The sequence below is a fragment of the Oncorhynchus mykiss genome, chromosome 7 (genome assembly GCF_057628025.1).
Source record: "Oncorhynchus mykiss isolate SJ-2025 chromosome 7, ASM5762802v1, whole genome shotgun sequence".
Taxonomy (NCBI): domain Eukaryota; kingdom Metazoa; phylum Chordata; class Actinopteri; order Salmoniformes; family Salmonidae; genus Oncorhynchus; species Oncorhynchus mykiss.
In genome coordinates, this window is record NC_143028.1 from 56,860,413 (window position 1) to 56,874,025 (window position 13,613).

General features: G+C 41.0%; 1 protein-coding gene across 5 annotated transcripts in view; it reads left to right on the forward strand.

The window, feature by feature from the left end:
- The window catches only part of LOC110528177 (sodium channel protein type 8 subunit alpha), a 117,257-nt gene extending 104,271 nt beyond the window's left edge, over positions 1-12,986 (forward strand). For 4 of the 5 annotated variants that reach the window (XM_090241398.1, XM_090241399.1, XM_021610033.3 and 1 more), the window contains exons 19-25: positions 911-1,033; positions 5,677-5,961; positions 6,258-6,311; positions 6,500-6,637; positions 6,758-6,862; positions 7,080-7,350; positions 7,705-12,986. In XM_090241398.1, the coding sequence (XP_090097524.1) occupies positions 911-1,033; positions 5,677-5,961; positions 6,258-6,311; positions 6,500-6,637; positions 6,758-6,862; positions 7,080-7,350; positions 7,705-8,870 (2,142 nt within the window). In that variant the 3' untranslated portion in view covers positions 8,871-12,986. The remainder of the gene's footprint in view (positions 1-910; positions 1,034-5,676; positions 5,962-6,257; positions 6,312-6,499; positions 6,638-6,757; positions 6,863-7,079; positions 7,351-7,704) is intronic. The other variant, XM_090241400.1, reaches the window with a different exon arrangement.
- The last annotated feature ends 627 nt before the right edge of the window (positions 12,987-13,613 follow it).

The window sequence follows — 13,613 nt, forward strand, 5'->3', positions numbered from 1 at the left end:
AAGTGAGCTCAAGTTTTCTAACAGGTGTGGTGTCTCGTGGTCTCTTTGCCTCTCTGGCTCCTTGCTCCTCTCTGTCCTGTAACTACTCTACATCTTGGGTCCCGTGGGTCTCCATATGTAGGCTATGGCTCCCTCATGAGTACAATTTTTGTTCTAGAATAGAATGAAATGTGAGTATGAGATGGCTCAGACATGTGCACATTCAACCTGTACCTTCTCTCGCAGGTACCTGTAACAGTGTATCTCTTTAAATTAAAAGGAATGTTGAACTGCAGTCGAAAAGGCTTGGGGGCTGGTGGTTGAGAGGCCAGGGTAAGGTTCTTGTGGTTTTGTCTCAGGACTCTTCCTTTCACAGGTTGTCCTCTCTCCTATTCGTCCCCACAACTGCCCTCACCTTCCTGGCTCCCATTCTCCATTCTTATACTCAACTGGTACTTTGTGAATTGTGTGAATAGTGTGCGTATACATACTGTGTCAATTTGAGTTAATATTTAATATCTCCTATCAAATGTCCCCTGTTTGATTTGGCTACCTCTTTTTCTCTCTTCCCTTATTTTTCCCCTCTTTTTCTGTCAACCACATGTTTCTAACAAGGTACACTGTAAAGCCTTTTTTCAAGCTTCCCCTGCCTTACAAAATAAAACAAAACAAACTCCCTAAATATCCAGAAAAAAATTGGGCCACCTATTATTCCTTGAACTCTGCAGAAGATTTAACCGCTGCTAAACTTTACTCTCTTTATACACAGTTTGTGTACATATTGGTACATATGCATACATATATAAACATGCATATATATGTATAAATATCTAAATGTGTTATTAATTTTCTCCAGCAAATTGGTCCATCTATCTCTGTTACCAATCTAACTGTTTGGACCCTCTCTCTTCCTCTCTCTCTCTGTGTATAGGTGTCTATAATCACTCTTATAGCTAATGCGATGGGCTACTCCGATCTAGGGCCCGTTAAATCACTACGGACATTGAGGGCCTTGAGGCCCCTTAGGGCCCTGTCTCGCTTTGAAGGGATGAGGGTAAGATCTAAAACACCAGGCAGCTGGTCCATCTGCATGCCCATTCATTAGTTACAGAACCCATGCATGCTATAATGAACTAGAAAGCAAAAATAATGTTAGAAAAGCCATATGGGGCATATTAAGAAATAAAAATATGAAATTTAACACAATTCTGTCCAAAAGGAAAATGCATGCAAAATACTACACATGCTCATCTATGATACACTATTTGCATGTAAAGATCATTTCAGAAAGTCATGATGCAGCTGATATGAAAGCAATGATTATCTCAAGTATGGATAAAGTATGCATTTGAAAGCAATTTCAGGTTCATTGTAATGTCAAAACAGAGTATAGATGTGGAACTTATGAAAGAAGACTGGAGAATGAAGTCACTCATCCCATATGGATGAATGTCATTTTTAACTGAAACTGGCCATGTGTTGTACTTATTTTAGAGCCTTCACTTCTACTATCGAGAGCTTTCAAGCAAGAGATCCTTCCTGTACCATGTTCCTTCATCTACTGTTTCACAAGTCTCACTCAAACATTCCAATGTCACACATGACTTACAAGAATTACCCCAGCAAACTTGGCCCCATGTGGGTATTCAGTGGGCAAGTTGGGCATGGGCTATCCCACACCAGCCCAAACCGGGCTAGCCATCACCAGCCCAACAAAGGCTGGCACACACAAATCCCTCACCAGCCCTAAATCACAGAGTTTTCTAACCCAGAGGCCAAACAGGCCAATACTTCTGGGAACGCCTCTCGACACAGGCTCGACAGACCAGACCGGGGTTTGGGATGTCAATGAGAGAAGTGAAAAATTCATCCTTAGTTGTTCATTTTTTTAAATCGATTTCTAAAAAACATATTAAAGTAGCTGAACATCCTTGTAGAAGTGACAAACGTGACAAATGTTGGTCAAAAATAACTTTATTTCGAAGGAGTGACTGATTTGATGGCCTGCACATGCGCAGTTTGGCGCATGTGTCAAACTGTTTCTGGGCATGAGTTTAGCTAGGGGATTTCTATTGGAGAAGCTGTTTCTGGGCATCTTCATACTGAACCATCTTTGCCGAAATGGGCTAGCCATCACCAGCCCAACACAGGCTAGCCCACACCAAGCCCAGCACGGGCCAGCCCACACCAAGCCCAGCACGGGCCAGCCCACACCAAGCCCAGCACGGGCCAGCCCACACCAAGCCCAGCACGGGCCAGCCCACGCCAAGCCCAACACGGGCCAGCCCACACCAAGCCCAACACGGGCCAGCCCACACCAAACCCAGCACAGGCCAGCCCACACCAAGCCCAGCACAGGCCAGCCCACACCAAGCCCAGCACAGTCTAGCCCACACCAGCTTTTTCATAACGAGGAGGCGGGGGCTCATTCAAATATTTGTGGGTGTGGTGCACACAGTTATTTTTGTGCAACCATTACTGAGTGTCATTCCAGTTTAAGGATTGCATCGTGTGATGCCCCCAAAAAGTATTGACTTGTGGACTGCCAATGAAGAAGTGTTTCCAAAAACTGAAATAAGTGCATGTGGCATATAAGGAACTTAAGTTTCTCTTGTAAAAAAATATATGTATGATAGTAACAACTTGGTTGTCTACAATGTAACACATTTGCTAAATACCTTTACTGTAAGGTTGGAATATTATACAATTTATTTAAAGCTACAAATTCTAACTTTTTAGGCGACCCGACCAAATTTACTGAGAAATGTGAGTTATGGATCTTTAATTCCAATTGAAAGCAAGTCTAAGAAGAGTTAGATATGTTCTATGTGTGCTATTTTTATGCTTTCTGTTCTGAACTTTCGGTTCTGTACATCAGCTGAATATACAATACGTTTGGATATGTAAAATATACTTCACAGCAGTTTAGATGGTACAATGACTCTCTATACAATGACTGCTTGTTTTGTCACATAAACTGAAGTTAGGCTAACTATTAGAATTTTAGCAACCAGGAAATGGCGGCACGATTTCTGCATAGTGCATCTTTAAGTAAATAAGTTACATTTGAATAAATACCTGCCCTGGGGCCAATGCGGAGCCGATGAGCAAAAGCACATTGGCTCAGTTTGGGCAGTACAGGGGGCCAATAGCTTAGCCTGCATAGGGCCCGCATCGTGCCAATGTGGTCATGTTTGCTGGTACCAGTTTCCAGTAAGCATCATTATAGAAAACAGAACGTGTAAGCTGAGCCATTGGGCAGGGCTTATTTGTTGAAGCTTTGGCACGTGACGCCTACACCAAGTGAGACGCATAGTAGCATTTCTCACGGTTTAATATACCATAGTCTCTTATTGGTTTTAAGTTTCAGGTAGTATCATCAGTCAATTTCCTGTGAAGAATTTTACCACTGGTTGTTATTCTTGAAAATGTTGGTCTTGTCTCCTCTCCAACTTGTAATTCCTACACAACCTCCAATATGTACAATTCAGATCTGTCTACTGTTCTCCCCACATCCCTAGTTATGTCATGTCACCAGAGTTTGGTGAAGTACTGTATATCAAGCATCAGAATTACTGTTTCTGTCTGGACTTCATCTGGCTGTAGCATTGTGTTGCAAAATATATTTATTATATCTGTATCGCTGAACCCGCGTTACAGCGTGATTTGAACTTTAAAGGTAATGTTCCTGTGTTAGAGGAGACTGCATTCACAGTATGTCAGCTTACTCAGAAAATACCTTTAAATGATCTGTCTTGCAATCTGTAAAGCGTCAGCGATACAGTTTGAATAGAGCCCTCAACCTCCATAATACAGGATCATTGTGCTATTATTTGACTGATAATGCCTGAAATATTTACATGCAAGCAATGCACATACTGTATGCCAGAGAGCCATGTTTCCCTTTTGACAACAGCAGTTGACAATAACAGATAACAACAACCACTGACAGTAGTAGGCATTGTTTTTTTTAAATTTGATAAGGTAAACTCATAACATCTTCACAGAATTTCGTAGGCCTAGTTATGAAGAGGGAACCAGGTACATCTTCACATCATTATGATGTCCATTTAGTGAGGTTAGCTCCCTAGTCTACTCATCAAATTGTATTTGTCACACTCACCTTACAGTGAAATGTTTACTTACAAGCCCTTAACCAACAATGCAGTTTTAAGAAAATACCTAAAAGAAAGTAAGAGATAAGAATAACACATGATTAAAGAGCAGCAGTAAACAACAATAGCAGGGCTATATACAGCGGGTACCGGTACAGAGTCAATGTGCAGGGGCACCGGTGTCGAGGTAATTGAGGTAATATGTACATGTAGGTAGAGTCATTAAAGTGACTATGCATAGATAATAACAGAGAGTAGCAGCAGTGTTCTGGGGGGGTTCAATGCAAATATTCTGGATAGCCATTTGATTAGCTGTTCAGGAGTCTTTTGGCTTGGGGGTAGAAGCTACTTAGGAGCCTCTTGGGCCTAGACTTGACGCTCCGGTATCGCTTGCAGTGCGGTAACTAAGTGTGTGTTTAGTTGAGGTCTTTTGCCATAACCACAACACATTCTGAGGGAAACCTTCAGCAAAGTCCACTCATCTCAGTTCTGATTGTCTTGACAAGGTGGGAACATGACTCTGTACATGTGCCTGTATGACTGTGCATGCCAGGCTCAGCTTAGCTGTCTGTCTGAGAGCTGCTGGGTGTCCTGCATTAAAACATCCAATGTACATCGTCAGAGCATCACACTGTGTGCTGCTGCTGACACCGCCACAACCTATCCAGGCACCTTTACTTCTAAGAGTGTACTCATTAAAGGTTTCAAATAGGTACACCAAAATTCAAAAGGCACTTGCACATCTGAGCAATCTAATTTGCAGGTGCATGGCAACAGTTGAACAAGATGAAGGAAAAAGGAAACTGCACACTGATATTTAATAAGCTTACGTATCGGCCTTCATCAGAACTTTTGTGATTTCCCCAAAAAATGTGCACCCTTATGTAGACCTAGCCCCACCCACATCCGTTCTACACATCGAAAGGGGTTGGAGGCGAAGGAAAAACAAATAAGTGCTACCAAATAAAGCAATATGCATTTCATAAATATTACAAAAGTGTACAAGTAAGACGTATTAAACACTTCTGTAAAACCACAATGAGGTCATAGCAAGTTTTCATTCGTTATTGGGTACATCGTACGGAAAACATCAGAGTAATCTTAAATAGGCACATAATTCATGGTCAAATAGGTACACTGGGACCTCAAAGTATTCACTGTGCTTCACCCATTTTTTTATTGTCACTTACACGAGATAGATGCAGTGAAATGTGTTGTTTTACAGGGTCCCCCAGAGTACAGTGACTTCTGGCACAAATTAGAGCCTTGCTCAAGGGCGCATCGACAGATTTTTCACTTTGTCAACTCAGGTATTCAAATCAGCAACCTTTCGGTTACTGGTCCAACGCTCTAAACACAGGCTACCTGCCGCCCCATTTTAACACCAGTATACCTCATTGGTGACGTCAGTTGTATATGATAGAGTAACAGCAACATAAAAGTAGTAGTCAAGATAAACCAAACTGATGTGCAAATCACATAAGGTATATGACCTTTATCTCTGAGAGGGAGTGGGTTTATGTTTGTATATATGTGTGACTTGTATCTCATGCTGCTCCTGTTTCCTTGGTTACGTGTGTAGGTGGTGGTGAATGCCTTGGTGGGAGCCATCCCCTCCATCATGAACGTGCTGCTGGTGTGCCTCATCTTCTGGCTCATCTTCAGTATCATGGGGGTCAACCTGTTTGCAGGGAAGTATTACTACTGCTTCAACGAGACCTCAGAGGAAAACTTTAAACCCGACGTCGTCAACAACAAGACTGAGTGCTTTGCACTAATCAACGCAAATTACAGTGAGGTCAGGTGGAAGAATGTCAAGATTAACTTTGACAATGTGGCTGCAGGATACCTGGCACTTCTACAAGTGGTGAGTTCAAGGTCTTTCCTATCAATGTTTTGACTTTTAACTCATTTGGCCCTCCCACTGTGGAGGTCAAAGTTGATTGGACATTGAACAGTACTTAGACTGCAGGATTCAATTCTCATATTTTTTCAATCAATGGCTTCTTACTGTACCTCTATCTCTTTCATCTTGTAATTTTCCTCCTTCCTCTTCAACACCTCATTCTAATGTTCCTCTCTTTCTGATTTACCTTCATTCTTCTTCCTCATGTTTCTTTTCACTGTTTTCTCACATGACTTTATATATCCCCTCTCTCACAGGCCACGTTTAAAGGCTGGATGGACATAATGTATGCGGCCATTGATTCTCGGAAGGTAGGCCTGTCACTTGTATGAGATTTGTCTCCCTTTTGTTTGTTGGTTGGTATTGTGTGAACAGATGTAACATGTTCCAGAAGAACCTACCAATACTAATTTGTAGTGAAAAGGGCTTTTGAACCCACAACTTGCAATGTAATGAGGGACAATTTGGAGCTTGAATGTCTTTTTCCTGCTCTCTGTAGGTGGAGGACCAGCCGATCTATGAAGACAACATCTACATGTATATCTACTTTGTTGCCTTCATCATCTTTGGCTCTTTCTTTACCCTCAATCTCTTCATTGGTGTCATCATTGACAACTTTAACCAGCAAAAGAAAAAGATAAGACCTATTTTCCTTATTCCATGGACCGGTTGATAAGATAAAACTAGATTAAGAAGAGGTTCCCACATTCTTTGGCTCAACAAGGTTGTAACCAGATGTTTTCTTGTCTCCCTTTACTTTGGAGGTCAGGATATATTCATGACAGAGGAGCAGAAGAAATACCACACTGCCATGAAAAAACTTGGCTCAAAAAAACCACAAAAACCTATACCAAGACCACTGGTGAGTCTCTTCCTATGGTTCCTTTAGCCCAAGGGCTGCTTTGGGGAGGGGTATTAGGAGTTCTAATTAAGGTAACATTCAAAATACATGTCAAACTAAACTTTACTAACCAACATACCTTCCAGAATGTACCCTAACAAAATGTGCCTTGCTTTGATTTGTTAAATCTACTAACTCTCTTTATCTTTCCTCCATAATGTTTTCTCTTTTCTCTCAGAATAACTTTCAGGGCCTGGTATTTGACTTCGTAACGCAGCAGGTGTTTGATATATCGATTATGATGCTGATCTGCCTCAACATGGTGACCATGATGGTGGAGACGGACGATCAGTCAGAAGATACTGACACTATTCTCTACTGGGTCAACTTCGTCTTCATCGTTGCCTTTACTACCGAGTTTGTGTTAAAGCTCTTTGCCCTTCGCCACTACTACTTCACCATTGGGTGGAACATCTTTGACGTGGTCGTGGTCATTCTCTCAATTGTTGGTCAGTAGTGATTTCATCACTTTCCTCCTACATGCAGTTTGCCTATTGTCATCCATGCCTGGTATTTGAGTCCTAGAACTTGAGTTGCTGTTTCAATTTCTTGAATTGCTCTGTTTTCTTTCAAAAACAATCTGTGTAGAAATATCACACAAATATGAAATTTAAGGCTTGGGAAAGTGAGATCATATGTTAACATCTCCCCCTAGTGGCCCAACAGTCACAGGACAGTTTGTATTATTTAAAAATGTCTATATGACAGTGTTATGGATTTAAGGAAACATGCTAAAAGGGTTGCAGAACATACCAACAATAATACATTTCTCCCTATCCTCTTCTGTCTGCTTCTCTATCCAGGCATGTTTCTCGCAGACATCATTGAGAAGTACTTTGTCTCTCCAACCCTCTTCAGGGTGATCCGACTGGCTCGAATCGGCAGAATACTGCGTCTGATCAAAGGGGCCAAGGGCATTCGGACTCTACTGTTTGCCCTGATGATGTCCCTTCCTGCTCTGTTCAACATCGGGTTGTTACTCTTCCTGGTTATGTTCATCTTCTCTATTTTTGGCATGTCTAACTTTGGCTATGTCAAGCATGGGGCAGGAATCGACGACATGTACAACTTTGAGACATTTGGCAACAGCATGATCTGCCTGTTTATGATCACTACGTCTGCCGGCTGGGACGGTTTGTTGTTACCCATTCTCAACTACCCCCCAGACTGTGACCCACAACTGGAGAACCCAGGTGCACCGAATACAGGCGACTGCGGCAATCCCTCGGTAGGGATTTTCTTCTTCGTCATGTACATTATCGTCTCCTTCCTAATTGTGGTCAACATGTACATTGCCATTATCCTTGAGAACTTCGGCGTTGCAACTGAAGAGAGTGCCGACCCGCTCAGCGAAGACGACTTCACGACCTTCTACGAAATATGGGAGAAGTTCGACCCAGACGCCTCGCAGTTCATCACCTATGGCAAGCTTGGAGACTTTGCAGACTACCTCGAGCACCCGCTCCGTGTTCCAAAGCCCAACACCATCGAGCTGATCTCCATGGACTTGCCCATGGTGAGCGGGGACCGGATCCACTGCCTCGACATTCTGTTTGCATTCACCAAGCGGGTACTAGGCGATACCGGAGAGCTGGACATGCTGAGGGATCAAATGGAACAGCGCTTTATTGCGGCGAACCCGTCCAAAGTGTCTTATGAGCCCATTACCACTACTCTGAGGCGCAAGCAGGAGGACGTGTCGGCCAAAATCATCCAGCAGGCCTATCGAAACTACCTGGCTAGACGTGGCTTCAAATGCAAGCGCAGACCGGCCAATAACAACAATGTAAAGAATGGTGGGACGAATCCGGAAAAGGAAAAGAAGGAGGGCACGCCCTCCACTGCCTCTCTCCCCTCCTATGACAGTGTAACCAAACCTGACAAGGAAAAACAGGATGAGAATGAAGGAAAGGCAGGGAGGAAGGAGAAGGGCAGAAACCAAAAATCCGTCAGGGAATCTAAGTGTTAGAATATTGGAATAATAATAACAGTAATAACAATAATAATTATAATAATGTAACTTCAAGCAAAGCGAGAGGAAACCATCTAACCCACACAGATGTACAGATTATTTCATTTGCAAGAAAGAAAAATAATAATATTAATAAATTTTGTTTAAAGACTTCATACTATTGATGCAGAGTGAAGCAGCTCCGTCTCTTACAGCTTAAAGAGACTTGAACTTGATTTAAACCAAACATAATCAGCGTACTGTGTGACATTGTTGCATCTAGACTACTGATCTTAACAAAATGGAATGAAAAACAGACAAAATATGAAAGAAATGGGCAGTTCCCTGACTGGTGGACTACACATAAGGAACAGAACTTTTCACTAAGAGGAATGAATGAGAAACGCTGATAAGGGATCTAATGTGTGGGATTCCCGCCAGCAATGGATTCCCATGGAAATACAGAGCTATGCAGGAAAAACATGGAAATACTGCTCGACTTGAAGAATCACCTTCGAAAAGCAGTCAGAAGGGACTCTGTATCATTGAATTTAGTCATTCATGGAGCACATTTCTGTACATTATCAGTCTATATGAACAAACAGAAGAACAGCTGAGGAGAGAAAGACAAAACCCCATAGTAGCCTAAAGTAAGGGTTTTCCATTTGGGTTGTTAATGCTGAATATAGTATCTCCACATAATTTGAGCGGCAAAAAAAGGTTTAAAAAAACAACAACAATCAACAATTTTCCCATGTCACATAACTCTTCCTCACCTTCTATCTTTGTTATACCCACATCAAAAGGCTTTTACTACATGGGCTTTCACACCAATTTGTTAAGGGGCTGTTGATTAGGGAGTCATCTTGGGCCAAGGGCTTACATTTACTCAGTCATATTTCCAAACAAATACATAAATAATTGTGCTTGTTCAATGCATAGAAATGACTTGCATGATGGCATGTTTTGATCAGAAATCTTGCATGAATAATCATAGTCCACAAGACACTAATACTCAGACCACAACAGTGGCTCGACCATAGGTTTGAGGTTGTCCGCTGTCAAAAATTCAACGTTAGAAGTAAATCATTAGTATTGTGATGATACACTTTGTGTGGAATGAATACCAACATTGTGGATTGTATGAGGAGAAATACAAAATGTTATTGCTGCTATGGGATGCAGAAGAGAAGGGAATGGATGTCTGTGTGTATGTATTATTGAGTGGATCTGGTGGATCGTTTTAAATCTTAAAAAGCTTATATATAATTTGAATGCAGCAATATCACATACCTAATCGACCATGCCATCTGCCTTTGTTTTTGTGTTGGATGAGGGCATTGTGGGAGTGTCTAAGTGTGCAGGGAATTGATGTAGCAAGGTGGTTTCCATTTCTGTTTTTTTCTCTAAGGGAAATTTAAACTGTTCTACAAGGTTTAAGTGTAGAAAGAATATTGTATTTCTGTTTCCAATAACTGCTGTTTTATTTCCTTATCATGTGCTGATTCATTTGTACATGTTGTTATGGTTATCTAGTCTGTATCATTTTAACATGTGTTTTCAGCCATTTCTTTAATGTGGTTGAGAGAGTTAATCTTGTGCTAGGAGATTAGAGAAAAACAGAAATTGGTGTATGTGGAGAAGCCTTGTTGCTCATCGTCACCCCTTGTCCTTGGAATGGGAGTGGGTGAACAGTACCCCCTGCTGCCTATTCTGTTTTTTGCTGTCATTGTTAGACAGAGATCCTAGAACTGTACGCAATGCTTGAAGAGTTCACCCCTTTATCTCAGGAGATATTACAGATGTATTATAATGAGCTCTGCAACTAAATGCAAGTTAATGTGATGAGAGTATTTATGAAACACATTTTCCTATGATTTTGTGTGATGTTATGCTACCCTATTCGACAATGGTCTCGGCTGGCAATAGCTAGGGCAGCCAGTCTATCAGGGGCCACTTTAGAGCTTCCTGTAAAAGACATTTAGAAATATAGGGCTAGAAGCATCTCAGTGAAAAAGCAACATTTCGCTCGCTTGTAAGGGCAGCGTTTGTATCAATAGTAAATTATATTAGTGGTTGTGTAGCTATGGATTTAGGTTAGGTCTGAATAAAATACAACAATAACAATAATACTGCTCACCCAAATATCAGTCATAGGTACTTAGGAAACAATGTGAGAAGATGTCATGAAAGGGAAAATGGATATGTTAGTTTGAGCAGAACACTAAATTCTATGAGAGGCAAAACAGGTATGTGAGCACGAGAGAGCAAGCCCCATAATTCGAAATTTGATTAAAATGTGCTCCAAAACCTCTCATCGGCCATTTTACTCCACTTACCTAGCAAGTATATCTCGTAACAAATACCAAATAATGAACAGAGCACTTGATGCATTGTAAAGGTACTGAGCCGTAACACGTTAAGAAGACACCCAAGCTTTTGCACTTCCTGTTGTGCAGTGATGTCACTACCTTCCTGTTTATGAATAAATCCCCAATCCCCTTCTCAAGTTCTATGGTCTAGTTGCTGCATGAGATCTCCAAAATCAGTGTGGGTGTTAAGTTGAACCAAATAAAACTCTGAATGATAAGCATAAAAGCAACTGCTGTCCATTTTTCTCCATCCCCATCAAGGATATACATGTATAAATGTATAAACAGAAAAATGTAAAAACCTTAAATCAATTTGAAAAACAAAATGAGAAAAAATTATGTACAGTTCAGGCTGTGTTGTAAACGGCACAAATTGCTGAAGTTAAGAATGAACTTTTTAAGAAACTATAAATAATGTAATATATCATTTTATTTTATGCGTGCATGCATGCGTAGTTTTTTTGTAAATACAGAAATACTTAAACTACTGCTATTAATCTAATATGAATAACCGTAAATAGAATGGCTTCCAGCTGACACCCCTTGTCACACTTGTTAGACTCTTGACACATTTGTTAGGTGGAGTAGATTTTTGGAGTCACTTTTCACATTAAAAAAGGGAGTAAATAAAAAATCTATATTAAAAAGAAAAAACGATAAATAAAAATCAATACATATATAGAGCTATACACACACACACACAGAATATATAATATATATATTCTAATATATGTCCTCAACTCTCCCTTCCGCTCCTTGTACTGGGGAGAATGCAGTGCACCCGACTGTAATAACTCCCATTTCTTTTTTGTGTGCAATATGTTCAGTGAATGACCAAAACTCTGGCCTGCCCAGGATCACTATGTACTGGGGAACAGCGTACAATGGCTGCTTGCTGAGGATTGTGTAGCCTGCGTTGGTGAGAGGATTGCACTACCAGCACACCCTTTTGTACATGTGTGAAGATGTCTTGCCCACAACTTCTCCCACCTCTTCCAGCTGAATATAAACACACAAACCCATACATACTGTACACACACACACTCTCCACCCTGAGACAAGCCGGCGCTGGCCGGTCATTATGCCCCGGTATCCTGAGCCTCAGGTCGCCTTGTGTGACAGCTTTTTACTTGTTTTAGCGCTGACCTTCCTCCAGGTTCCCCCTAAACACACCAGTGCAGTTTGGATTTATTGTTATTTTCTAAACAATGCATCTGATAATTTCAAGGTTTATTGCTTTTGTTATTTCTATTTGTTTCTTGGTGCAATATCTCTTAATGGCATGTGCCTTTCAGCTGCCTTTTTAGACTTTACAATACATCAGTAAAAATGATATATCCAAACCCAATGGTTTAGTGAATCAAAATGGAGAGAAAACATCACCTAGACTAGATCAACAGAACTAACATCTTATAGTAATCTATTGCAAGTGCTCTCTCTGTATTCTGTTCACTGATCATTTAGCTGGTGAGAGAGCTTGCCTTCTGTTTTACACTTGGGTTCAATTCTGGTGTGGATTTATGAAATTATTTATGTAGCCTTTATTTTGTAGCATGACTGAGACCTGTTATTTGTTGGGGTTTTTGTGTTGCCAAAAATATTTTCTTAAAGCTTTTTGAGTGTCATTGTTATCTCTTGCCACTAATACAGTCAGAGAGAGGACAGTGTTGCACAACCACTTGGGACTAAGTGAGAATCAGTGAAAGATTGTCTTCATTTGAGCACGAATCAATTTCCAAACAATAAAGCAGCCTTCCAGTTATGCTTCATAGTGGTGTCTTTTTTTCTAGAAAATGATTAACTACAATTTATGTATATACATGAGAGGAAAAAGTTTCTCATTTGGTTTTCATCACAGACTTTAAACGAATTTCAGTGTAGATTTACAGTAATAAACAAAGACTAGTCATCTGAAATCACAGCAAGGTCAGTGGTGGATCTTGTCTGCAAGCATCTAACCAGTAACTGGCCATATCTTTATTAAAAGGATAATACCTCAAGTAGCACAGCTGTGTGTGTGTGTGTGTGTGTGTGTGTGTGTGTGTGTGTGTGTGTGTGTGTGTGTAGTGGCCCACTGAATGAGAGAGGGAAGGAAAGACGGAGGGTAAAAACTGTGCTGCAGTGCAGATAGATGAATGCGGTGGCCTGGGCTGAGTCAGCAGCAGCCTGCTCTCAATACTGTAGTGTACTGTAGACCTCCCTCCCTCCCTGTCCCACAACCTACTGCACACAAGGGGAAGGGGAAGGAAGTAAGAGAGGAAAAAATAAATGAGCAGTAGGAAGACAGAGAGAGAGGAGGTGCTGGGATTTATTCATGTGAAAAATGTATGCTATGTATTTCAATGTAAAAAAAATACCTGGGCATATCTAAACTGATATGTGAATGCAC